A 27,590-nucleotide genomic window follows, 5' to 3' on the forward strand; every position below is an offset into this window, starting at 1 on the left:
TCAGTTTTTGAGAGTCATGGGTCGTCTACATGAGAACCCTGATGGTCGCAAGAGCCCAGGTAAGGAGAAACAAATTAGACAAATGAAAATAGCTGACACCTACAGCAACATAATGATATAATTTGCCATGTTAGAGCACTATAAACAGACGGATCATGTTCATGATGTCAATGGTGAAGATTAAGTCAAACACAGAATACACCTTGAAATTATGTCTTTATTAATAGGAGGAATAACTCATTCATTGCACTCCACAACCACATTGCCTTAATAGTTTTCCTGTGAAGTCAGTTATTAAAGGTGTAGTACGAAAAACATTAAGCAAAGTGTCATAAAGCGACTGTATTTAGAAACCTCCCCATAAACAAAACCAAACCATGTGACTGGCAAAATGTTTGAAGTCAACTCTGAAAAAGAATTTAATACTGAAAATAGGTAACACAGGACAACAATAAAAAGGTCTTCCCAATATGAGAAATCGCAGTATTTTGCAATAAGTACTTTGGTTTTTGTACTTGGCAAAAAGGTACCAATTTGTGACATATGGCAAGACAATGCAGTTAAATGTAAAAAAAGAAAGAAAGAAAACAAGCTCAAACTTAAATAAACGTTTTGCTACTGACTGATCGCCAAACCTTTCAGACACTGTAATCCTCAATCACATATTTACACCTATTCACTAGAACACAACCACAAAACAAACAAAAAAAAATGGTATGGGGAAAAGAATTCATTATCGTTCATTTGGCTCATATGAACTCATAACACAGTCGAGCTTTAAGTTTGTGGATTTACAAAGGAGTGCTGTAGTCAAAAGTCTGAACGTGGATTCGTTTCGTCCCAATGAGTGTGCTTGGACATCTGCCGACCTAGAATTGTTTCTTGTCCTTAACCTTAGCTCAAAAAACAACTGCATGTCTGAGACTACAGTAAACTTAGTTGACCCCTGAGTTTCTAATGCAAAACTAGTGTATGAAATACCTCATTACAGTGTATCTTAGTGCAAGCCAGCAATATGCTTGATTAAACAGAGGTATATTAGATAGCACCCAAGCTGACAAGATTCCCCAGAATTGTTACTCTGCTGGCCAAATCACAACAAGCCTTATGGGAGGTGGTGTTTTGCTCTGCATCCTTGTGAAAACCAGCAGTTCAAATGCTTGAATTTGTATTACATCTATAAACATGTTTTTCATAGAAAATATAAATATCCCTGAATGAAACAGATTCACAGCATTTTCTCTCGAGGACTCCAGTGCTACTACCATAACGTGGCCATCAAGTGTCTTTAAGGTCTCCAGTTAACGTCCGTCTCCGTCTGTAGTTCCAGCCGCTACGCCCTTTATTCACTGTCGTGGTAACTTACCGTCCGCTTGCCCCGGTTACGGGTGTTCACGCGTGCCTTTCGCTGCGGTTTGCTGTACGACTCGTCACTGTCCTCCTCTGAGGCAGACCGGCGGCGACGCTGCCTTAGCTGGCGGCTGCCAGTCCCTTCTCTGATCGCAGCCCGCCTGCGACTTCTCCTCTTTGGACTACTGTGGGACCCTGAGCTGGCAAACGAGTTTTCGGAGGCCGAAGACGACTGCTCACTTTCTGAGTCAGAACTGTGATTGCTGCTGCTGTAGCTTTCCTTCCTTTTGTGTTTTGGCCGCCTTGCGTTCTTCTTCCCGCTCCTCAAACGACCAACATCTTCCTCCTCCTCGCTGGAATCAGAGTGCGAAGAGGTTTCGTCCTCATTGCCGTTACCGTCCTTTTGTTTGTATTCCCTTTTGGGACGCTTTGAGGGGCCTGACCTGCTCTTTCTATTGTTCTTGGACACTGGCTCCTTCTCTCCACCCTCCTCTTCAGAGTCTGAGGTGTAAATGCGTTTTCTCTTGGAAGACAGTTGATTCCTGGCTTCATTGGGAGAGGTTCTATTGGACTCTCTCTTGATATTCCCGTCTTCCTTAGACGCTGTGGGTGTTTTCTTACCGTTCCTCTGTTTGCCCTTGCTCGCAGAAGCAGAGTCTTCTTCCGAAAGAGAGTTGTCACTGATGTATTTCTTTTTTGGCAGGGCTCGGAGACTCAGCCGTCTATTAGATGTGTTGTCCGAATTATCCGACTCTTCGTCCGATGAGCCAGTGGAGCGTTTTCTCCTCGACTTGCTCTTGGGTTTGTATTCCTGCTCAGAACTGTCTGAAGCTGAGGTGTCACTGTGAGGCCTTTTATATTTACTCTTGTTTCTTGTTGGCCTCTTTGACTTGCTTTCACTCTCAACTTCCTCACTGGAGTGATTACTTTCTACTTCGCGTCCTTCATCTTTTTTTAGTCTTTTCTTGCGTGGGCCGGATCTCTTTGGAGAATCACTGAGTTCCTCTGATTCTGCACCATCCAGTCGATTAGTTGAGGCAGATTTTTGTTTAGCTTGGCTTTTTGACGGTGAAACTTTGCTCTTTATCTTAGAGTCCTTGTGGATGGCTTCCTCCACATTTCTTCCATTTTGGTGTGGGTGTTTCTGAGACGCGCAGTCTTTGTCCTCTTCATCTGAGCTTACAGGAGATTTGTGTCGTGGGATCCTGCGTTCAGTGTCTTCTACCTCCTCGCTTGTAATCCTCTTTTTCCTGGCTGGAGTGGCTGCTGTGCTTTTAGAGGGTTTCTGAGCCACGTCCTCCTGCTCCTCCTCCTCAGCTTCTCCAGAACTGTCGTCTGCAGATTCCTCTTGCTCAGAGTTGCTTTCTGGCTGTTTTGCACCGTGTCCGTTCATGTGGGACAACGTTTCTGCAGAAGAAAGGAGGAAAATAAATCAAACTCATAAGAAACTGTCATCACAGCTCCAAGAAAGTGGCAACTAGGAATCAAAAACTAAAAACTGATGAGGACATTTCTCACCATTTCCCTTAGCAGCTTGTCTTGACGTCCTCTGTTTGTTGGACCTTGTATGTCCATTCTGCTGATTCTGGGAGGAGGTTGAAGCATCACTGTCATCGTCTTCGTCCTTGGATTCAACATCTGATTCCTTTGTTTTTCGAGAAGCTAGAAAGAGAATCAAGAAAAATATATTTTCAATAAGCTGAAGTAGAAAGAAAAATGCAAATACAATTTCCGATTTTAAATGTGATGGTTAAAATTTTGGGTTGTATGATAGTGGTATTAAGAAAAGCATTTGTCTACCACGTGTTGATGACTTCTCGTCAGAATCTGAGCTGCTCAGGATCACTGCGGTGCGTTTGCTGGCCCGGACTGTGTGGCGAAGGCGGCTGCTGCTCCTCCTCGGCTTCTCCTCCTCCTCCTCAAAGTCTTCATCTGATGCTTCAAGGAGTTTGATTTTATTCACAGCAGCCCTTGCAGTCTTTCTCTTGAGTGACCTACGAACCGTGATTTCCTCTTCCCCCTCAGAGCCCTGGGATGTGGCTCTGTCAGAGTCCTGGTGGCGACGTCTCTCCCTGTGAGAAGACCTGCTGCCGTGCCCGTTCACCTCTGCTCTGTCCTCTGAAAACGAGCCATGCAGAAAGATGTTTAACACATTTGGCTGGTGGGTTTTGAGATTTGCAGAAGACTGGTCAGTCAGTAGCGTCAAAGTCCTTCTAGGCAAGTCATGCCACTCAGTCACCAGCTATTTCAGACTAACAAGACCAGGCTCCTATCTGAATGAATGGGGAGAGAGCCAGAACTGCACTTTTATTGGTCACCAGGACATAAAACTGCATGACAAGTATCAGCAGTAAAATCTGATAAAAATTGCTGAAAAAGTTTGACGACTTTGCCTCAAAATAAGGTTTAAAAAGCGTTTTTCCAAACCAGTTATACTTCTACTACGCATGCATCACCACTCCCGTGCATGCGCAGTAGAACCACACGATTGGCTGAATACATGATTCCTGCTTTGGCTGTTAAAAGCAGACCATTGGCTTTCTAGCGGGAGTGGCGGGATAACCCCAATCTTTGCCGTTGCGGGCTTTCCCCGTAGAGTTTTATTGAGGATGTGACTATAAAACATCTCTGGTAGCGTTTACCTGTGCGCTTCCTGTCTGCGCCAGCGCTGTTTCGGGTTAGCCGTGTGCTCCTGCTGTTTTTGCTCCTGCTGGGGTAGCGACGACCTGACGACTGGGAGGACATCTTTCCAACCTCACCTTCACTGTCAAATTCCTCCTCCTCCTCTTCTTCACTATCGCTCTCTGCAACTGGCAACAATAACATATCTTCAGTGCCCAATACACAATTTAAGAATGTGACACTATTATCCTGAATTTAACGAGGTGATATTGATACGATGATTTTTGAAAACTGGATTTTAACAGGAAATACATAAACTCCTCACCTTTTTTCCTCTGCTTGGCACAGTTGCGTCTTGTAACTCTTGCTTTCTGTCTGAGTTGATGGTGCTTTGAGGAACCTGGACGTTTCTCCTCCTCTTCTGACTCACTCAGCTCACTCTCACTGTCAGACTCTGAAATTAAAAAAAAATGGTTACATTACATTTATTTAGCAGACACCTTTGTCCACAGCAACGTACAGTAAGTGCATTCAAACACAATAAGGAAGCCAAGATGGAGATTTCATTGAAAAGTGGGAATATACAACATGTAGAACTACATTGCAGTTGTCTTTTTTAAGGAGCGAGATGTGAGATGGAAGCCAGCATGGGGTGCAATAAAAAAAGGTGAAAGTGAATGTGTATTTTTAGCCTGCGGTGAAATACGTACAGCGACTCTGCTGTGCTGACTTCAGCGGGGAGGTCATTACACCACTGCGCGGCCAGAATGTGGCATTACCACAACACAAGTTACTGAAGTCAAATGTAAGTCTTCACTTGTCTGTGAGCTAAAGTATCGGACTTCACAGGTTATTGCACTTAAAACCCTTTATTGTTGGTAGAGCACATTTTTAGTTACTTTCTCTAATTAAAATAAATGCGTGGAACTAAACTCAACATGATTGAGTCATCTCTACCACTCCGTTTAGGCATGTTATGCTACAATAATCCACTAGATGTCGGCGTGTTGTAAAATAGTATGCCTTTTCAGTTTGCAAAGCATATTGTTTTCAACTTATTATAGTTTCAGAGATCTTACTGAACAGAATTATGTAATCTGAAGTCTACCAAACGGGTTGTTTATTCTTTTAGGGTAAAAGTAGTGAAGCTATGCTTCTCACACACAAATATTTCTTACAGTGATGCAAAGATTTTTACATTTATAATATATACACATTTACAATTTATATGATATGAAAATAATAAAAATGCAACAATGAAAATTCACTGTTGTCAATATTATATTTAATGATAATTAATTATGTATTGATTAAAAAATATGGTAAGTATGGTTTTTCACCATTTCTGGGATGTTGTACTGTAAATGTGGTAAAAATCTAGATTATATATGTGGAAATAATACTAGTGCTGGTTATACTACTAGATCCATGTAACAATTTCACAAATGTTGGTATACTAACATAACTAGCATTACACCAGTACACGGCTTGTAATTTAGATTTTTACTTTGGTTTTACAAATAACACTAAAACATTTTACAGTGCATGGCCACACGCTTTTCTGACCCTTAAATCTGAAAATCCTCAAGGCTAGAGGATCCGTGATGGTGAATGTTATTTTTAGTATTATCATCATCTTGATACTTTTGGCATGAATTGACATTTCAATTGTTTGGCAGTGGTCTTAAAAAACCTGGAGTCTGTTAAGAGGACAATAAAAACATTTACACATTTAACTGTTTTCAGTGAACAGTATCTAACTAAGGCAAAGTTTCTTTTGTACCTGGCGTTGATGAAGCACCTTTGGAGCCGGAGTCGTCCTCCGAGGAGCTGTGACCTGAGCTGCTGCTTCGACTCCTCCTGGCTCTCTCAGGAACAGACACTTTGGCTGAGGTAGATTTGGTCACTGACGTCGACTCCACTTTTTCCTGAGTTTTTACAGCAGCTCTCTTTTGACTTGAGAAAATAAGAATCTCATCAGACATTGACATGAACAGGTAAGCCATCATTTCTGACTACCTAAACCAGTTTCCAATGAAATTTGAACATTGTTAAACATTTAGGCTGTACTGGATGGTTTTCAAAGATAAAAACTGCAAGCAGCGTGTTTTGTTAGTAACAGTATTCTAAGCCACGTCTGAATCTATGTCCAGCTGATTCACTCAAGCGCAAATCTTTTGTGCAAATGAGCTGAGGAAACGTATAACCTGGACAGACCTTGTTGCGGCGGTGGGATGATCCTGCTGCTGCATTTTCTTGCGGAACCGCTGACTGCGGCGGAGCCTATCACTGCTCTTGACAGCAGTTTTGTACTCAGATATGATTGATCTGATTTGCTCCTCGAAGAAGGCAGAGAGCCGCAGGGTCATACTGTAAATCTAGAACAGAGCAGAAAAGAGGAAACATTACCTCATTTGTCAAAATACATATAAAATGAGTTCATATTTCAATTCACAAGGAGATTTTATTGGATGAACAACTATTACATTAAATAATGTCCTGCATTGTAGAGCAGATAAACTTCAATTACCCTACCTTGGAGCGTTTATTGGGTGTGTAGGCTTTAGCGTTGGCAAAAATGAGCCGGGTGTCTTTGCACAGCTCTATAGGGTTGTCATAGCGGTCTTCCCCCAGTGTCCTTTTCACAGTGCCAAAGTCCATTGGTGTATCAATGATACCGTGGTAATCCTGGGCATGCACACATGACATGATTTAGACTTATTTTCCAAAACACTGGAATACACTCAAAATATAACTTGCGGTTGTTAGTTTGATAGCATGCCCTTGGGTTTACTTACTGGATAGTTCTGAGGATCCACAGGCTGCCTGAATGGCTCAGAGTCCTCACACTCAAATATGTAGTTGAGCAGCTTCTTGCACTGTTCCTTCCAAGCGTCTCTGTCTGGCACCACCTCTACAGAGCGCTGCAAATATCAAGGAGGAAGAGAAGAAATCATCATGACACGTAACGCATGGTATCTGCTGCTACTGAATCATTAATAGTCAATCTGCTACCAAAATCTCATCCATCCAAACAACCAACCAATGTTAGAAATTCTTTGTGTTGTCTTGTTTCTACATCATGTCAAAGTACTTTGTGTTTGATTTATTTTGTGTATCTGTTTACCTGACGCAGTCTGTGTCCAGAGGATGTTCCCGGTGCTTCCGTGTCCTCTTCCTGTAGGCCGTAATCAAATTTGGATTACTTGAATATGATCATTAACCGAATTACAATTACTTTTTTTTTTTTTTTTAAACAAAAGGTGACTGCAACTAAAAGTGGAAAAACAACCTCACAGCCAATTCAGGTTCCCTTTACCCAATTCATTTCTTACAACATGACATGAAAAAAATCAAACAAACTAATGACAAACCAGCCAAACTTACATCGTCGTCATCCATTTCTTCAACAGCATTGTAAATCTCCATGATATCTGTGCAGCTTGGATTACTGGGAAAGATTGAAAAATGTGTCAACTTAAGTGTGCAAGACAAATTATGTGAATGATACTGTGCCTGTAGTTTGCGTATCCTCACATGATCTAGAATTTTTTTTTTTTGGAAAAACACTGGACATACAACAAGTAAAACGTACTTGACATATTTCTGGAGGACATTTGTGATGAGTTTTGCAGAGTGGGCAATCTTGCTCCTTGGCTCATTGAAAGTGCGGGCGTTATGTGCAATATACCTGGCATCCCAAATTAATGCTGAGAGGCGCCTGTGGATCACCAGAAGTAAGTAAATACAGTGTCTTCACAAACCGTACAAAAAAATAAAATAAAAATAAAAATCAGTTAGTTGGATTTCAACAGGCGAAGACAATTCAAGGACAGAGTTAGGTCAAATGTCAGGAGTGAAAATACATCCATGCCTTTGTGCTGCATCGTCAGGTACATTGGCAGGAGGGAAAACTGGTAGGACTGACCTGTAGAATCTGTTCAGGAGTCGGAGTCTGATTGTGCCCAGGTCAGTGGGATAGGCTATCACAGTGCAGTAGGTGGGATACTGGACTAAGTCCACAGGACCAGAGAAGGGAGCTGCAATCTCTGTAGCAGAAAAACAGGGGAAGGTAGGTTAGTATAACTGGGAAGATAGTCTTTCACACTTAAAAGGAACCTATAGATACCCTGGTGTCAGTGAATGACACCGTGACCAGACATGTGAAAGAGGGAGCGTGTGAGTGAGAGCAAACACGGAGAGTTATGCACACATACCGACGGTGATGAGCTGGTCGATGCCAGCGACGATGCGTTCGCACTCCGCGTCCCTGCTCCTCTCCCCCCACTCCCCCGGCAGAGGCTTGTACATCAGCTCGCTCATCTCATCTGGTGTCACAGGGATACCACCTCCTTCTGTCTCTGGCTGCTGGGCTGCACAGCGGAGACAGACTTGTTCAATAAGCACTGAAACCCCACTAACCCCACTTGGGAACATACGACAGTTTATATGTGGATGGAATTCTTAATTACCATCATCTGGAATAGATTCCACATCCCAAGGACTCAGTTTTTCAGTTTCCCCATTGTCCCATCTGGTGAAAACACAAAAACAAGTGTCAACTTGCATGTGTGACACATGCAACACCTAGCGCTACCTTACTTTGTTTCAGTAAAATTAGTGAATAATATGATACCCTCAATATAAAGGTGTTTTGTTTTGATTAAAAAACAAGCACTACAAACTTTCATTACTGTCAGATATGATGATGAAAACTGTCATGCCTATTAATGACCACTAGGGGACAGACAGCCTAGTCTAACTAACCTCTATTGGATATACTCTGGACCGTAAAGGGAGACAATCCACAAGTGTCAATCACAAATTTCATTTCAATGATTGGAGTCAGGCGAGACACACAGTGCCCAAAGCTTTGCTTCAAATTGTAACAGTATCTGAAGCAGTATGTCTAGAAACTAGCCAATAATTAGTATTGATGCTGGAGCCAAAACCACAGTATGTTCAGTTACCCTCTAATGACAATGTGTGTTCCCACCTGACTTTGAAGCACTGGAAGAGACTGTCAGGATATTCTAGCTGGTAGGGCTCCTGACAGACGATAGTCCCAAACCACCAGGCGTCGTCTATCACTGAGCGGAACCGGTCATCTGCAAAGAAGATGATGTTAACACACTTAGGAGGAGGATCCACAGTTTTTATTCTGTCTAAGAAACTACACTGCTCAACAACAGGACATATGTGAACAACAACAAAACTTCATCAGCACCTTGACTGAGAAGCAGCAATGGAGAAATGAAAAAGAATCCTCACAGTGGAAAAGTGCTCCCTACAAGAGTACTACAACTACAAGCAGGTATTAGGTTGTCTGAAATGTTGAACGCTATTAAATTCACAACTAGGGAGCACCGTTCCTGTGTGTAGGTTTATGTGTTTAAAATTGATGAAACAGATACATGGAGGATTTTACATGGCCTCGAAAACAAGGAATTGACATCTCTAACAAGGTGCACAAACATACTTGGCTGCCAGTTTCTACGGAGCGCCTCGTCATAACTTTGCCTCAACACGAGGAAATCTATCACATCTGGCATGTCGTGATACCTGCAGGAGAAATCAATGTTACTTCAATGGGGAAGTAAAATAAACAACAAGACTCTTTGTGAGACTGATGCTGAATTATACTGAACCCATCCATTTCATAAAAAAAAAAAAAACAACAGTACCAGAAATTCAGCCAGCATGTCAAATGCCAGAGAGCTTATTATCCTAATCACAATAGCAACCAAACACTCAAATGTAGGCATTACTATTTCCATATAATAAAAACTCAATTTGAATCATCATCATCATCATCTTCATTCATTCAGTTCAAATAAGACTCAGGGAAATACCACCTTCGTGTTGGGTTGCTAATGGGAATAAGAAATGCAAATCGTTTCTCTGAAACTGAGCTGCTTACTTGACAGAAAAGGACTTGTCTGTGATTTTGCCAGTGCCGTGGTCAATAAGGGTCAGCTTCAGACAGCAAAGTGTTGGAGGGCAGACTTCATATTTGATCCCAGTGATCTTCACAAACTCTTGGTCCTAAGAAATTTACAGCAGGGTTTCCATGTGATGTACATTTTGATTAACAATCTTGAAAAAATATTTACAACAAAAGAATGATGGTTTGGTTTAGACATTTTGTTTTAAAAAAAAGAAGCAGGATTTGTGGGTATTTTTCTTCTACCAAGAATATTTTATTATGTTCTTATTTGTCTCAGTCTCACCCGCAGCTGCATTTTCTTCCAGGGCTGTTTGTCTAAGTTGATGGGGTACAGTTCATTCCGGTTTACCGCCTCAACGTAGGCCTCGTGTCCCTGCCGAAAATAGATCACCTGACGGACACAGAAAATTACTTTTCTATGTGATGCCAAACAGGATGATGATGATAATGGTACCCTTAAAAAAGGAAGGGCTGGGCGATATGGCCAAAAATGTTATCACGATATTTCATATCATTCGATGTCAATAATTATCATCATAAGTGTCAAATCATTATTTCTGTCAATTTTAAGGGCAGATTTTTGCTCCTGAGTGAAAGCAGACGGTTCATTGTGTTTTAAACTAATCTTTATGGTCAGAACATGACAACACTGGATCAATTCACCAATCTGAGGTTGAACATTCAAAACAATTTTAAGTAAAATCTTTTTTTCAGTGCCGTTTCATCAACAAAATAAATATCTTAATAAAATTTTGTGCCGGATCATTTATGATTCAAATTAAATCGAACATTTATTGTAAATTATGTTATGTTGTTATTGAGGAAAATTATATTGCGATAATTATGTTAGTTAAAAAGAATTCAGACTACATTTATGCACTGGCTGTATATTTAAGAACAACCCAAACAGTCAATATTTCTAATACCTACCTAATCTTTCCAATTTTCCCACATGCCTGTCATGTTAAAATTGTACTCACATTTCATACAGTGCATTTCTAATGGTCTGAAAAAAATTTTTTATCCATGTTTTTCAATGCTTTTTTTTTTTTTTTTTTACATTTTCTCTTCTTCTGTTTCTCTGTTCTGCAAAGGCAGTGACCAAACTTCTCTTCAGGAAGGTTTGATTGTTGGCATAAAGAGTATCCTGCTGTACATAATACCTCATCGCCCATTTGGGGAACAAAAGGAGATTTCCTGGGAATGACATCAGTGATCCACGGTGAGGGTCTGAACTCATTGGACACTTCTCTGTTGATGGATGGTCTGGCCTTTGGACGCTGATTGAAGAAACAAGACGTAAAATGCTAAGCGAGTGAACATGAACCCGTTTTAAAATGCTTGTTAAAAAATTCATCATTTATATTTCCTCGATGATCTTCACTGGTTATTTATTGCCCCACTCTGCTTTAGATTCAGACGGTATTGCCGTTTTTTGACCAAAAGTACCCAGATCTCTTTTCAAGGAACTAAAAGGTTCCTTCAGCCCATTATTGTGTGCGTTTCCACCGTGGTCTAAAGACCTGCAAAGATTAGGCAAATTAACCAGCTGACATAGGCTGCAGGCCTGCACAGCGTACAAAACGATGCACAGGCATCATTATTTGTAACCACTATCCATGAGCAAAATTTATAAATAAACACTGAGTGGAATATAATGAAAATCTATAGGCTACGCTTGACCATTAAAAACAGCTCTTTTTTTGTGGGAGTAAGTTGGAGAGAGACACAATAAAGTTTGTTACAAATTTAATAACAAACTGGATAAAGCCATCAAGTTCTTAAAATAACTCCAGCACAGAGGAAGCAACACAAAAATAAAATCACGACAGTTTGGAAGGTTATTAAAACATTTCTAGCCGACAAGAGCTGCAGATCAGCTAGCAGCACTCGTCTGTGTCCGCCTGAGCGTCGGAGGAACAGCATGTTTAACAAGCTTTATTACCTTCTGTAATCAGCTGTTCCGCTCGTTTTGGAGGAGGAGGAGACGGACTTCAGCTATGTGTAAAAACTTCCTGACTGATGAAAACTTCAGACAACTCCAGACCCAGTATTTAGGTCAACTCCATCAGCTTTTTGGGGGGTAAAATAAAGACCCCAGAACTAAATTTAGACCCTGGTCCCTTTGGTGGAAACGCAGCTAGTGACTCATCAGGATTGGTATCTGTATCTACTGTATGCACTGTGTTTATCAACTCACCCTGGATGCCTTGTTCTTTACTTTCTTGGCATTCTCTTTGCTTTTCATCTTAGGTTTCTCCTCCTCATCACTCTGCTGCTTCTCCTCCTCCTCCTCGTTCTCTTCCTCCTCCTCTTCAGAGCTGCTGAGTTGGCGCTGCACTCGTTTCCGCGACGACAAGGGGGTGGAGGGCTGCAGGTTGATACCAGCGTCGGCCGTCCAGTCAGAGTACTCGCTGGACGTGTGGCTGTCCGATCACAAGCAGTTATGATTACAATTTTAAGTGAAACGCGTGAAAACAGGCAACAAAAAACTTAATAACTTGTTTTAACCTGCTTGGGGTACCAGATGGGTGGGGATTGCCACCTAAGACAACACAAAGGAGTAACAGAGTTTTAACATGAAAGTCGATACTTTTATGTCTGTCATAATTTATGTAATTCAGGAAAACCCTCTGATCTGGTACTCTAAACAAGTTCAAACAAATTCAAAGAAAGACTCCTCAATAGAGTATAAAACTTTATACCTTGAGCTGTCACTGTTCCACTCTTCATCATTGGAGGATTCCAGTTCACTGCCATCTAATTCATTGTCCTGAACAGATTAAAAATAATAAATAAAGTGCTTAAAGCCCCCCGAAGACAGACCTCAGGTGCTTGTAAATTACACTTTTGCCAAAGTCACGAGAAAGCGGAGAATGTGATACCTCAGTGTGTACCTCTGAGCTTGCGGTCTCCTCTCCCTCTTCACATGACAAGTCGATGAATTCCTGCGCGTCACCGCGGCCATGCGCTCGCTTTGCAGAGGTAGGCTCATCGTCTGAATCATCCTGCAGGGACAGATGGGACTGACTCAACACCGGTGCAATGATTTTTACAGAAATAGTTGTGAACAAAGAAAGAAAAAAAAGCACTAAAATGTTGACAACTGTTTTAATCTTTGATTAGAATCAAATAACTACAATCATACAGAGAACAAAACAATTTAAAAAAAAAAAAAAAAAAATCAAGTCTTCCTATGTTGGCGGAGGAAAACGAAACCTACTCGACAGCTGCTGTAGATAATGCGCCTCTTCTTTGCACTGTACAGAGCTACCTCCTCATCTCCTTTGGCTGTTCGAATGTCCTCCTGGTCCCTGAAAATGTTTGAACATTATAGAAAATGTTTAAGAGGAACAGTAACAAAATTTAAAGCAAAAGAAACGCTGAAATATGGGGTATGTAAACCCCACGCTGTTGCTCGATGGGTACATTTTGGCCATAAGCCATCCAAAAATTGTGATGTTGACCCTTTAGGGCCCATGTCCACCAAAGTGTTTTTTAACAGCTGAAAACACCACCTGCTGTTCTGAAAACGCCGAGCTGGGAGCGCTAGGGTGCATTTTGGAGGTGCAGTGTCTTTTTTCGAGACGCTGTGGTTGCTATGATACATAATTTCCGTGGAGGCGATGTGTTGCAAGTAGGGTAGCCTACTTCATTTTAGTCAATGTAAAAATGTCACCACAAAGTATGTAGGCCTACGTGTTCTGGCCCTTGCTCTGCATGAAGAGAAGGCTGAAACATGAGAGCACAGACGTACGTGGGTTCATGAGATTTTGCGGGCGAGGAAACACCGTGGCGAGTAGGCACATCGTTTCGTTCAAGATGGGATCGGTGCGGTGTTTGTCCTTTCCCTCCTGCACTGTGATTGGACGGCTGGGTAAAAAGTCAGTGACGAGCGCAGTGTTTTCCCAAAGTTGAACATTTTTCAACTCTCGGCGACCAGGAAAAAAAAAACCCCTCCGCGCCCGGCGCAGAAAAGACGCACAGCGCCTCTTCACGCTCCTGCCGTTTTTTTACCAGCTTGGAAAAAGGCAGCACTCCCACTGGAATGAATTGAAAAAAAAGACGCTGGTGTCAGAAAAAAACGCTTTTGTGGACACGGGCCCTTAGCCTGTCTGTATCATTAACAAAACCAGGCTATATTCATATACTCTTAAATCCTTTTGTCAGTTTCTTTTCACAAAAGAAAAGTTTGGGAAAATCCACAACATCAAAATAAAAATTGGCTCCTCAACCATCACCCCTACCAGGGTGGTGAGAAACTTGGGTGCCACGATTGATGACCAACTGTCATTCTCAGAGCATGTTGCTGCTGTCTCTAAGTTGTACACCCATCTACCTAAACTCCATAATACACGTTTACATTCCTTCTCGGCCACTGCACTCCTCTAATGAACGCCTTCTGGCTCTCACACAAAGCAATCTCAGTCCCGGCTGTTCTCATCGGTGACACCACGATGGTGGAACAGATGCAGAGGCGTCCCTCTCTAACTTCAAGAAGCTCTTGAAAACTCATCTCTTCAGAGAACACTGTCTTATAACACCCCTAACCTCTAACGTGCATTTCCTTCTTCTATCTCCCTAGAATCCTCTTGTATTGATTGTACTATTCATTAACTCTTACTTCTTTCCCTAGGTATTTACCCCAATATTGCCGTATGCGCTAATAGCTGTTACTAGTATTTATTGCTGCTCTTACTAGTATGTATTGTCACTTGCAGATGTTGTACTTTATTGATGCCTGTATGCTGTTCTTCAAATGTAAGTCACTTGGGATAAAAGAGTCTGCCAAATGAGTGGCTAAATAAAAAAAAAAAAAAAGATCATAATCATGAAGCCAGTCAAAAAATCCAGATCTAAAAATGGGAGTAGGATCTATTTCCATTCAGGTCATTAAAATACTACATTATAAAAATAATCAATAGTGCTTTCTGTAAACAGCATCACCTCGGAAAGATATGCCAATACAAAAGCTCCAGAAAAAGCAAAGACATTTCCAATTAGACACATCAGATGTCTTCAGCTGTGGATGGTAAAGAAAATATCGCTGTCTAAAGTCCCTACCCATAGCTGCTGGGTGCCAGTTCAGGCACCACCACCCTGCGTCTCCAGGCCTGCAGGTCTCTCTCGGTAGCCATCTGGCTGCGAGGAGCATTCTGGTGCATCTGCCGGACACCCTCCACCTGGCCGCTGCGCCGTAGACCCACATTAGGGGGTGACTGCACGTCTGCTCGATCGTTCACAGACACTGTAACGAAGGAAAAATAACAAATATTAACTTTCAGGAAATTATTGACTGGTATTTTCAGCACACTGTGTGAAGCTTTCAAAAATCACACAGCTAGCCTCCAACAGCTCACTGGATCAATGTGTCCGCTAATGCAATCCAATACAAAACTGGTGGTGTATTGGTACCTCTGCGTGGTGTGCTTGGTGCCAAGGCTGGGCCTTGTGCCTCAGCGTGCCCTTCTGGTCCTGCTACAGCCGCTGGAGCTGCCTCCGTCCCTGGCTGGGTCTGCCGGTCCTGTTGCTGCTGGAGATTGCGGATGGCCTCGTCCAGAAGGCTGCTGCGTCTTACGGCAACCTCCTCATGCTCTGCAGTCTGCTGGCTGATCACCTGCTCCACCACCTCGCCATCACCTGAAGAGGATGTCAAACAGGGAGACAAAGAGCATGAGCGGGGTGTTGGAAGAGGTTCACACTGGTGGACTAGTTAGGAAATGATCAAACTTGTCAAGACATAGTAGCAGGACAGATATGGTTCAGATGTTCTTAAATCTAGTTGGCTAATAAAACAGTCAAAGTAGATTTATGATTTATATTTTAACACTACATATTCCTGTGACTGTGGTCGAATTAAGTCCTGCGTGTGGTGATTTCCATGCTTACTGGTGGCTACGTAGCCCAGCTGAGGAACCAGGTGTTCAGCAGCAATGTTCTCCCGCCCTGGGACAAGACGTTGGTACCTGAAAATGAAGACATTTTTAAAAACATTGCACAAATCCATCAAGATACATTTGAAGCACAGCTGACTGAACTTTACTAACTTTAAGTCAAACCAATACCAACCTTGCTATGAATTATACACCAAGATTAGATGTACAACAGGGCCAATGTGAGTAAAAGAACTGAACTACTCTATTTAGTATTGATTTTCTCAGCGGCCTAGAGCAACACTCAAACATCTGAACCCACAGTGAATGAGAGAAGACTGTATTGCTGCTGTATAACCCAAAGAAGGGCACGTCTACCTTGGTGGATGGGGGTTTCCGTCCACGTCCACCAAGAAGGGCGGGGGCATGAGATGGGGCGCCTGCTGTGTCTGTTCATCCAGCACAAAGCCATTGGTGTCCCGGATCAGGGGTCTGTAGTCTGTGTGGAAGAACACCTGGTCTGGAAGCTGTGTGGAGACCCAGAGAAAGAAACAGTTTAAATTCAAGATGTGAGATTTATTCATACCAGACAGGGAGCTGTGAAGGCGTTAACGTCCAAGGTAGGGCTGGACGATATGGCCAAAAATGTTATCACAATAAAAAGGCTGACTTTTGACCCTGAGTGAAAGTTGAAGAAACCTGAGTGGTTAATTGTGGTTTAAAATATTCTTTATGGTCTACACCTGATGCCAAAACAGTGGATCAATTCACAAATCTGAGGAAGAACAATTATGATAAAATCTTTGTTAACAAATATGCATGGGTAAAATTAAGATTTTTTTAGTCCTTTTTCCTCAACAAATAAAATAATAAAGTCCTAATTCATGTATGATTCAAGTGAATAAAATCAAACTATTGAATATTTATTGAACATTTGTTATAGAAAAAAAAAATTGCGATAATTGTTATTGTTTTATTGTCCAGCCCTAGTTCAAGGGCTTCAACATTTTCTCAATCTGTAAAATGGATTACTGTGTATTTATCAACAACTAGTCCCAAAATGACACCCAGCAACAATGATGAATTGTTTGTGTGCACGGCAGACTTCTCCTTGCCTTCTCATACGGCTTGGAACTCCCGAAGCCAAAGATGAGCAGATGGCCATGGGAGTCTGTGCAGGCAAAACGCTGGCCATCGGGGGTGAATTTGCAGTCAAAAACAGCTCCGTGACCCTGGCCCTCAATCTGGATGGGAAACACAAAATCACCCCAGGTACCAAATCTCATTAGCGAGGCAGACAAACTCATTACAAAAAGCAGAGCACTTAACAATAGCCTTAATGTATGTTTTTTTTTTGTTTTAGCTTTTCATTACTTTGTTGTTCTTGAATGATTTTTTCCCCCCTTTCACATCCTGCAGAACCTCAAAGTAGATTTTTTTGAAAATCACATTGGCTATCCTCCTCTTACCCGCTTTGTGAGAGAACAAAGACTAAATAACAATTAGGAGGTCAGACTCGTCAAACAGCTCACAAATAGACCAAAGGGATGAGGATGAACTGGAAGATTCAGGATAAATGTGAGACCCACTGCAGGATGAAAATCACTGTGTGACTGATGCCTGAAGTAAACTGATGTTTGAGCCACAAGGACAAATATATACTAAACTAAGTCTGTTTTGTTACCATGTTGAAGTAGTGCTGCGTGTTTGTCCCTCGCAGCAGATCCCATATGTAGACATTCCCATCATGGCCGGCTGACAGGATGATCCTGGGGTCAAAAGGGTGCGGTTCCAGAACAAACACCTCAGCCTCGTGGCCCTGAAAACCATGTTTAGTTTAGCCTCTGCTTTTAAAATAAGTCAGTTTGTGGACATTACATCAGGTGGTTGTGATATCCACCATGCTGTATATTTTACTAAGGGAAACAAAACATTGTGCACAATTACTTTAAGGATATGTAGCAGCTGTCCTGTGTAGGAGTTCCACACTTTGAGGAGATGGTTGTTAACAGCCGTGATGACTGTATTATCATGGCGATCCCACGCTACCATGGTGACTTTGGGTTTGAAGTAGCTTTCCTCTTCACTCATTGTTTCAGCACTGAGAGAAAAAAAACCATAAAATTATAAAATGGACATGTTGCACTTCTCAAAGTATACTGTTGATTAATTACTAAACTCAAATGACAACAAAATAAATGGAAGCTTTTATCTGATGCTGTATTATGATGCAGTATAGAAATTAAGCCAATGTTTTCAACACATATTTCCTTTGTTTACTGTGGCTATATGCATGTTGCTACCCGTTTCCCTTCCACAGAGTCATTCTTTTCTCTTTCACTTTGATAAACAAGTTAGTATCTTCACTAATGTGTCAAAAAAAATTTGTGCCATAAAGATATAAAGCAGATTCACCATAAAATCTAAATCTGATACTGAGCAGACTGGGTACATTTAGTGTGATTCAAGTGTGACAAATAACTAAAACTATGTGATGCTAACTTGGTTAGATAACATAGCTATGAAATGTTAATTACTTTGGTCATTATAACATCATAAATATTACTTGTGAGAGAAAAAAAAATTAATTGATGAATGAAACTGCCAGTGAGGCTCCTTTATTCCTGTCGTGATTTACTGTACGTTGTGTACAAATTCTGCATGAACGACAGTGAAATAAGCCCAGAGAGTTTGGAGTCATGCCAAGTTTGACTGAACAAACTGTCCAGAATAAATGTGCAATGAAGTGAAGCCAAAATCAGCCACCATGTGATTTTGTCAATTAAGCAAGAGCTGGTGGTAAACTGGGAGTACGGACTCACAGCTTAATACAGCAAAAGGAAGAAATGTCAAACCTTTGCCCTAAGCCCCAGTGATATCCCCCTCCTCAGATTAAATGTGTGGTGTCTCATGTTGTTTTAGCAGGCAGATCACACCGACATTGTTGTTAACCCACAAACATCTCAGAAATACCAAGCGAGGGTACTTAATTCTAATACATTTAAAAAGGCATATTGCTATTAATATTAGAATTATATACACGTTTAAAACCACAGCAAAATGAATACAGACACTCTTTTATAATATCCTTGACATCAGCAGGAAAACGTTTTCAGCAATCAGAAAGGATTATAAAGAAATAATGATATTGCACGCGGAAATCCGACATCTTTCCTGTTCTTAGCTGGAAGTGATGTAAAGTTCACAACCCGGTGACTGCTTTGCCATCAGGTGAGAGGCCTGAGCTAAGACTTCTACAATCTGACAACTAAATAAAAACATTCTGAAAAATTGCTTACTCAGCTGACGTCAGCACCTGGTTTACTTGTACATATTCTGACAGCTAAGGTCAGGTGGCGCTTATTTAGCAGATCTTGCAGTTTGCTTTTTTACAGCAAGTGGTTCCTGTTGCTTATACAGCGTACACCCTTGTGCCACCATTTGTTCTGAGGACACGTTAAAGGAATCTACACAAAGAAAAGACTTCACTCATCACCATATGCACACTGGTATACAACAGCAGGTGCTCCTTACCCTGGAAGAGTGGCGGACATGTTGAGCAAGATGCACCTCCACTGCTGCCGCAGATGGAGCTTCCATATCCGCGCTGTTCCGTCTCGACTTCCGCTCACAAACCTTAGACAGGGCGGCAACAAACAACTTGCACCATCACTGTATACACTGTTAACGGCATTAAGTCAGCGTAGTAACTATGAAAAATCAATGGTAAGTAAATACAATGATTTTCCTGTACCTTTCACCTGAGTGGCAAAATTGGATGCTGTCGACTTTGTCCTACACAGAGAGCAGAGACATAGAGAGTGATCATTGTACTTTTTGTGCAACTGTAAATGTGTAATATGTTCTCTGATATGCAACATGCTGCACAACAAAGTTTGGCTTCTGAGAGGGTTCTCACCGTGTGCTCATGGAGCTCCGATATCTTTTCTGGACTCCCGCTTCCCAGGTAATATATTCGGATGACATCATCAGTACTTCCTGTTGCTAAGAACATCCCACCTGGAAACAAATGTCTTTAAAATACGTCTAAAGTGTTTTAACCCAAAATTTTGAGAAGTTAACTTTTATGTCTGTAATTATTAAATGCTAGCTAGTTGATAATTCTGAGAATTGTATGCTAAAACACACGTAGGTGGCATATGTGCAGGTTTGATCAACACAAACAGCATTAACATTCAACACAACAGTCTACCTAAAATGAATATTTACCTGGACTGAATGAGGAGCACACAGTCTGAACTCCTGGCCTCGGCCGCTCCGTAAATTTGTGCGGACGATCACTTGTAGGATAGTAGAGAAAATGTTAAAGATTTTATATAAAATGGGACGAGAGACTAAATTTTACTGACAGGAGAAGAACATAGTGACATAGTAATCCGCTTACTTTGAGGAAAACAGAAATCCTATAATACCTATTTAGTTCAAGACACTCTTATTAGTTTAATTGTTTTATACATTCAGCTGGTTGCTTGCTACAACTAAATGCTTGCAAATTAGCAGTCATCTTTTAAAAGGCATGTGCTCACTTACATTTAGACTTCACACGTTAAAAAAAAAAAACTTGGTAGTCTACGACGTTACAAGTCGCGGACATGGTGGATATTTTAAGCACGGACCAGCAGCAAAGCAGCAGTGAATACACAGAGTGCAGATGTTGGTTTCGGTTGTTTGATAGGCTACATCATTAACAAGCTGGCATGGGGAGCACCTGCTGCCGTGATAATGGATGGCGGGTGGAAAACTCCGGGAAAAAGACAAGTTCTGTGTCTTTTCTGCGACTTTATAAAACATACCCTACTGCTGAAGGAGAAAGTCACGGGAGCAGGGAGAGAGAGGCAGGGCAAGCAGGTGTGTATGCAGTGAGAAACCAGAGGTGGAGGTGTGTGTGAGTGCGTCTGATTGTGGGGAGAAGAGAAGTCCGAGACAAGGCAAGCAGGTATATTTAAAATTTAAAATGATAATGTTGGCGGGGATTAAAACCTGCTTTTATAGGGCTGTAATGTGTGAATTCTTTTTAAAAACAATTTGGTAGTTGGGTTCAATCACAATGCCAGCTCAACGTTATGATGTCTGTCAGCCATTGCCGATCGACGATGGCATTGTCTTTCGGCCTGACCCTATTATCAATTTAGCTGATAAACAAACATGTTTTGTTCAAATATCTGTAATGCGAATGTTTCCTCTGAAATCCATAATACACTGTTCTTAATCTTTTGCCCCTTTATAAGAGCGTTTAAAATTCTATTTCCCAATAATCGGCCACATGAAAAACATGGGAAACATTCACATGTGAAAACAATAACATTCAAAAACTTTTAGTAATTTGATCATATACAAAGAAATATTTGTGAATGTCACCAAGTCAAAACACATTTAATATGGTCATTTAAAGCAGAACTCACCTAAAATTGATGTTGTTGACATCCCACTGCCAGAAGCAGACAGTAGCATCAGTTCCAGTGGACAGCATATAACGTTTTGAGCCCTTGACAAAAGGTGAGAACTGAAAAACACAAGTAGTTCACAGATTTAGGATAAAAGGTCAAATGTGTGACAACATACCATTGGTAAAATTAAGCATCGTGGTTCTTTAGAGACGCCCCTGCCAACAAATTATTAAAATTACCATTCCCACTAAAACCATGACTCATATCGCACAAAAAAGCATATGTCAATAATGTCAATATGATTTCTGCATATTGTTTACACCTAATGTCAATGTAGCGGAAACATATACATAAGCCTCTTTTCATTGAAAACATCTTGTAAGATCTATATCCTTAAATAGTTAAGCATTGCATAAATATTGTAATTTTTTTCCCCTTTTATTAAATCCGTGATTCAGAGTGTCATTATGTACTGCTGAATGTGGCTCAGCAGCCCATCTGTGAAACTTAAAACTAAACTATATAATCAAATCCAAATATGTGCGAATATTATTGAACAAGCTTTGGCACACTCTTTTCAAGCAACTCACAGCAGTATCTCTTCTGACTCCTCACATGTTCTAAATGAATACCAACTTCTGCTCTCCAATTTGCGATTCAGAATCCCTGCATTAAAAAGCAACAGGCTGAAGATCCAAAGGATATAATGTAGTAGAATTGTCATGATTGTTTGATGTGTTTTGTACCTCTACAAAGTGTCTTATGTGTAATTGTAAGTTAAATCCAAGTGTATATTTCTTGAACGTAGGTAGCAAAATTAATTTAAATACTTAAAATTTAAGAGAGTATTCATGAATCTTAAGTCTAGTTCAAACTACAAGATTTTTAGCCCGATTTGCCGCCCGGCGAGTTCGGCAACTGTCAGGCTGTAAATATCTGGAGGAGTCGACCGACTCAGCATCCACATCCGGCCAATGAGAGCAGGCAGCTACCTTTCACCACAAAACAATTTTACTCTCCTCCAGCTCTCTCTGTAGCTCAGACAATCCCTGCTACCTGCATGTGCTAACCCATTCTTTCACTCATATTCTTTGTCTTTATAATTGCTATCTTTATAACAACAAACAACAGCGGTTTTGTCTGTAGGTTCGCGTCATTTCCCGTTTCACATGCGTTTTCTTGACAAAACGTGGTTTGGAGACCTGACCGTGTGACACAGCCTCTGTCAGCTCACGTAGTGCGTCACCCCCTGTCACCCATCAGTCTCGTAGTGTGAACGCCACAACAACTTCAAGACTCCCGTCACAAGACGGCAAGTTGTGTAATGTGAACAACACGGAAAGTCGTGTAGTCTGGACGAGCCTTTACTCCTTTGCTTTGACAGTAGTAATACACTGCTCAGAAAAATTAAAGCCACACTTAAATCCCACATCAGATCTCGATGAACGAAATAGTTCTAAATCTTTGTCCGTCATTGTGTTCTCACCGAATTACACAATAAACGGCAATGGAAGTAATCAACTGATTGAGGGCTGGATTCAAAATCAAACCAAAAATCTAAGTAAAAAACGGAAATCACAGGCTGATCCAACTTGCTTCCATCATGGTAACTTATGTGACTCAGTAAGGTACATGGCCCCCACGTGCCTGTATGCACTCCCGACAACCTCTGGATACGCCACTGATGAGATAGGGAACCATTAGCTAGCACGGGGAGGTCTGCGCGATCCTTCCAGGATATGCCTCCCCAGACCATCTTCTAGCAAAATGTTCGGGTCGACCATGACGCATCGTGTAGTATACACGTAACTGAATGGAATAGATCGGCCCCCTTGTCACAGATACCTGATCCAACTATTTGAGTCAGTATTGGGGAGATACCATAATAGGGTCGATGCATCACTATAGGAGACAGCAAACATTCTTGCAAAGGCACTTATGGATGTTCCATTCAGGAGAAGCTGGACTACCTGCGCAACCTGAATGGGTCAGGAAGGATAAGGCAAGAGCAACTGTCTATGGCCACCACCAGCAAAACCATTTTTTTGTGGGGTTGTCTTGCTGTTGCCTCTCCAGTGCACCAGTTGTCACTTTCATTTGCAACAAAACAGGTGACAAGGATTCACAGTCGCTTATGCTTCCTAACTGGACAGACTGAAATCCCTGACTGACGTGACAACTGACATGATAGCCCCGTTTCTAAAAAAGCCAGCACATCATCATGATTGAGATTCCTTTACCTGTAGGGAGGTAATGGATCCAGTGTGCCCCTGCAGCACAGCCACTGGGGCACAGGTACGAAGGCACCATACGCGTATGGTCTTGTCACAGCTTCCTGCAGCAATTAGTGTGTTCTCATAATTAACTGCCAAGTCTGTGATCTCTGCAGAGTGTCCTCGCAACGTCGAATGAAGCCTTCCATCAAACGAAGACCAAATCTTCACCAAACAGTCATCTGAGCCCTGAAAAATAAAAATAAAGCACTTCTACTTCAATATTCTGTTTTAGCATACATTAGAAGACAAGTCTGGGTTACAAAGTTATGTGTTTTCCCACTGCGCTAATCAGTGTTTGAAAGTGCAAAATTACGGCACACAATAAACAGGGGATTATTTTTGAGTAGGGGGATATGTTGACAAGTTCTATCTTACTGTGAAGATCCTGAGACCGGTGCGATCAAATGCGATACAGTACACTGCAGACAGATGCCCCAGTATCCGCCTATGCAGCCGCATGTGCTCATAGTTGCTGACAGGATTGATGGAGCTGAAGCGTTGCGCTCCCGTCAGCTCTCTCCCTCGATGGACCTTCACTGTTGATAAGATGCCAATCAACAGAATATAGTGATGTAATTACTGGGCTGCAACAAGACTGAGATCAACAGAAATGTAGTGGGCATGTGATATATTTACTCTAATGTGGGCAGGAGTGGATAGGACATCATCATCATCACAGGACGAAATGAAATATATGAACACCACCCTGTTATTCTTGGGCTTAAGCGAGCAGGTACAATAATGCATCATCTCACAATAAATCTTATGTCTCGGCACCAAATAAAGATGGGTTTTAGTTTAGTTTGTCCCTCTCACCACTTGCTCTCTCTTTTTATACTTAAACGTGAACAGCATGAAACAAAACTGCCATTCTCAATTTAAATGCGTCTGTAAACATTACTACAGCCGCTCTGAAGTATAAATGCATCTGGTTTGTATCTGTTGCTATGGGAAACGACAAAATATCCCAAAAATAAGACCACCACCCATAAGGTTTTTATCTGCGTTAAGTTCTCACTGCCTCAAAATGAAGTTGCTTTAAGCGTTTAATGAGGGACCTCTGTAGTGCAATCATAATTCCACGCAAACCTCTAGGTGAAATGAAACAGACTTCATCAAGACAAGCAATCTGGCATGACTTAGCCAGCGCACCAAACAGATATTTGTCAATGACAGAACATCTTCTTTTAAAACGTGTACAGTCAGGGAAAAAAGGAATACGCAATATACAACCTATCAATTGAATTCTTCAGACATTTAAAAGGTGCACATATTCAGATTATTAAATGACTCATCAGCACACACATAAAATGCATGGTTAATGGGGAGAGACATTTAAAAACACTGCCAAGCAATACAATGCTGTGTCTCATGTACCAATTCCCAGCACATCCATTTGTCCATTTAATTAGTTAAAAACACATAACTGAAATAAAGGAATAAAGGAATATTGGATGAGGCCAGATCTACCTAGGTGTGGAGGTTTCTTGCAGTTCAAAGGCCTCTCTGGTGGTCTGCCCCGGTGAAGGGCTGCATATGATGAAGCTTTAGACCGCAAACTGTCGCAGTCTGAAAAACAAAAAGCTCACAGAATGATTCGGCGGATTACCAGCTGTATGTGGGAAAAGGATAGTATCAATTATGGTGACAGCAGAAACCAATAAAACGATTAAAACCTTTATATTATATATAATATCAGCGTAAGAGGCATGCAAAATTACTACACAAGACAGTATGAAGGAAAAAAGCTCATACATTTCTGCCCCCAAAAATACTTGTATACCTTTTGCGGTCCTAAGCATTGACTGCTTCCCCGACCCCAGGAGGGAGTGTACACCTGGGACACATGACGGCACCTCTTTGTCAAGAATTGGTCCAATCTGCTTACATATCTGTAGCAAATGGTTTGGTGCAATATGTCTGTTGGCTGCGACCTGTCAAGGCAATGACAGAGTATTGACATGACAGTGTATACAGATCACTGCTCAAACGTTCAATTGAATCAAGAACAATTAGAGACTAAAACGCTCATTAACTGTTTTAAATGTAAAGACTTACTGCTCTTTTTTGTTTCATATAGTTGTAAATTGAATATGTTTGGGTTTTAGACTGTTGGTCAAAAAAGATATTATGATGGTATTATGTTGCATAACAATAAACACAGTATCTGGAAAATAAAAGATAAAGCAAGTACTACAGATCAACAATTATAAACAAAGTATAACCTTGGCAATACGATATAAAAAAAAAAAAGAATAAAGATTATGTCCAATATGGCTGATATACTATACTTTAAATTACGTTTTTAAGCCTGCCTAAACAGTTGTCAGAATAAATGTCTGACGCGATAGTTGGTGGTTTCATGTGCTTCTCAACTCCTCTTCCGAGAGGCGTGGCTTCTTATGTATATTTTTTTGTTTTTATGGACCAATCACAGCGCAGGTCACATGCAACATAACGCAGAGACAGCGCAACTCGGCCTGTGATTGGCCAGCGAAGCCGTCTCGACGTCGCAAGAAGCCGAACTACCCACCCTATCTGCAGTACAACAGTCGGGGCAAAATAATATTAAACCCTCTATCCAAACACGGTCTTTTGATCGACTAAAGCACAAGTTCGCTCAAAAATGAAGTCGGTGTAAGCGAGCTGTGAACTTGTCGACCATCATAACTCAAGTAAATCCAACAGTAGTGAAGCAGGAAAAAGAACAAAGCCCGTAAACAAGAACAGAGCGTGCACACGAGAGTGCCCCTGTCACAAGACAATAACAACCGGCGACAATGAACTTAACATATGTGAAGTTAAATCTCACCACATCTTCATATGTCCTCGGGTGCTCGTTTCCCAGCCAGTCCAACCTCCCGGGTAAGAGCTATCGAAAACAAGAGTTTGGTAAAGCGGAGTCACCACACAAAACACCAGCAGGTACACATTAAGCTAGTAAAAAAAACGGTGATGTCAAACGAGTGAGACGTAAAAGGATATTAAAAAGAGTGAGACAAGTTTTATGCCCAGACTCGGACAACACCGACGGATAGCAGTTAGCAGTTAACAAGCAGCAGGGATATACACACCTGATATTCCTCTAGTTCGCTCGCTAGGACCTGCCGTGGATTAAAAGAGGCGATTCAGATTAGATTGCCTCTATTAACTCTAGTATCAACTAGCTAACTGTTAGTCAACTATTTTGAAATACAAAACACTGTGCCATTCAAGGCACGCCAGCTCACCTCAGCCGCTCTCCGACATGGACCCGTTGTTAGAAAACGAGAAATCAAGTAATACAGCTCTGAAATTGAACAGCGAGGACATTAAAACCGTGAGAGAGGAAAAACAGCAGTTTGGGATATCAATTAGCAAGACCGATATCGTTGTAAATGAGGCTATCAAGTGGGTTTACTTCTGCGGCTTACCCGACTCAAGGAGCGAAATGTTCCGATTTTTGGCCATTGAATCGGCCGTGATTTGGAGAGGTGAAACAAATTTTAGGCTAACTTTATGACTACAGAGAATAGGATATATTTATTTAATTTCGGTTGCACAGCTCTGACCCCCTCCACGGTTGCTCCCGCTTTCTATTCAGCCTGTTTGCAGTCGCCATTGGAAGGATGAGGCCTGAGATACGACTTACTTCCGCCACAGCGGAGTAACACAGGAAAAAGGGGGTGGGGAGGAGCACTTTCAACAAAAGACAAAAGTGAACGTTAGCCCGTGGGATAGCAACATTAGCATTATTTGAATGTGACGCCAGGTTATTGATTCGATTCAAACCCCACATGTAAATAAATACACAATTTTAAAATAGTACAAAAAACACCATGAGCGAACGGTCGCCCCCTTTATGCTGACCAAGGTCGCGAGTTCTGCACATGACGTCATACGTAATGGTTGCCAATTTGCTTCACCGATCACTTGATTGATAAATTTCGCTTCATCACTTTTGTAAAATTTGCAACCCAGTCCTCTAGGGGTCGGGAGAAAGGCACTGTAATATCGTTACTGACTTTCTTTCTTTGTAAGAGGAGTTTTATTGTGCCCAGGAAAATCATATAGTTTTTTGTGTGTTTTATTTGAGTATTCATACATTACGTATCCTAGAGGTTGGGGCAGAGGG

General features: G+C 41.4%; 1 protein-coding gene across 4 annotated transcripts; it reads right to left on the reverse strand.

Annotated features, from left to right (window-relative positions):
* Positions 1-199: 199 nt before the first annotated feature.
* On the reverse strand, positions 200-27,213 carry brwd1 (bromodomain and WD repeat domain containing 1). 4 transcript variants are annotated; one of them, XM_046073440.1, is made up of 44 exons: positions 26,890-27,205; positions 26,707-26,765; positions 26,551-26,580; positions 26,289-26,348; positions 25,260-25,410; positions 24,947-25,045; positions 23,852-24,012; positions 23,441-23,662; positions 21,216-21,316; positions 20,023-20,093; positions 19,712-19,812; positions 19,547-19,587; positions 19,327-19,428; positions 17,740-17,893; positions 17,477-17,611; positions 16,908-17,036; positions 16,171-16,319; positions 15,809-15,885; positions 15,335-15,559; positions 14,984-15,167; positions 13,143-13,233; positions 12,805-12,927; positions 12,625-12,692; positions 12,120-12,345; positions 11,083-11,199; positions 10,203-10,310; positions 9,893-10,017; positions 9,452-9,534; positions 8,969-9,080; positions 8,445-8,506; positions 8,190-8,345; positions 7,901-8,021; positions 7,568-7,693; positions 7,360-7,423; positions 7,100-7,150; positions 6,771-6,896; positions 6,508-6,660; positions 6,190-6,350; positions 5,756-5,928; positions 4,298-4,426; positions 3,993-4,154; positions 3,151-3,468; positions 2,869-3,012; positions 200-2,757 (listed from the first exon to the last, which is right to left on the reverse strand). In XM_046073440.1, the coding sequence occupies exons 1-44, from the start codon at positions 26,924-26,926 to the stop codon at positions 1,343-1,345; spliced, it is 6,702 nt and encodes a 2,233-aa protein (XP_045929396.1). In that variant the 5' UTR covers positions 26,927-27,205; the 3' UTR covers positions 200-1,342. The 4 variants fall into 4 exon arrangements, with proteins under 4 accessions (XP_045929396.1, XP_045929397.1, XP_045929395.1 ...); XM_046073441.1 differs by having other exon boundaries at positions 3,993-4,160; positions 12,817-12,927; positions 26,890-27,204; XM_046073439.1 differs by having other exon boundaries at positions 3,993-4,160; positions 26,890-27,204.
* Between the last annotated feature and the right edge of the window lie 377 nt (positions 27,214-27,590).

This window comes from Micropterus dolomieu, linkage group LG17, assembly GCF_021292245.1.
Source record: "Micropterus dolomieu isolate WLL.071019.BEF.003 ecotype Adirondacks linkage group LG17, ASM2129224v1, whole genome shotgun sequence".
In the NCBI taxonomy this organism is placed as follows: domain Eukaryota; kingdom Metazoa; phylum Chordata; class Actinopteri; order Centrarchiformes; family Centrarchidae; genus Micropterus; species Micropterus dolomieu.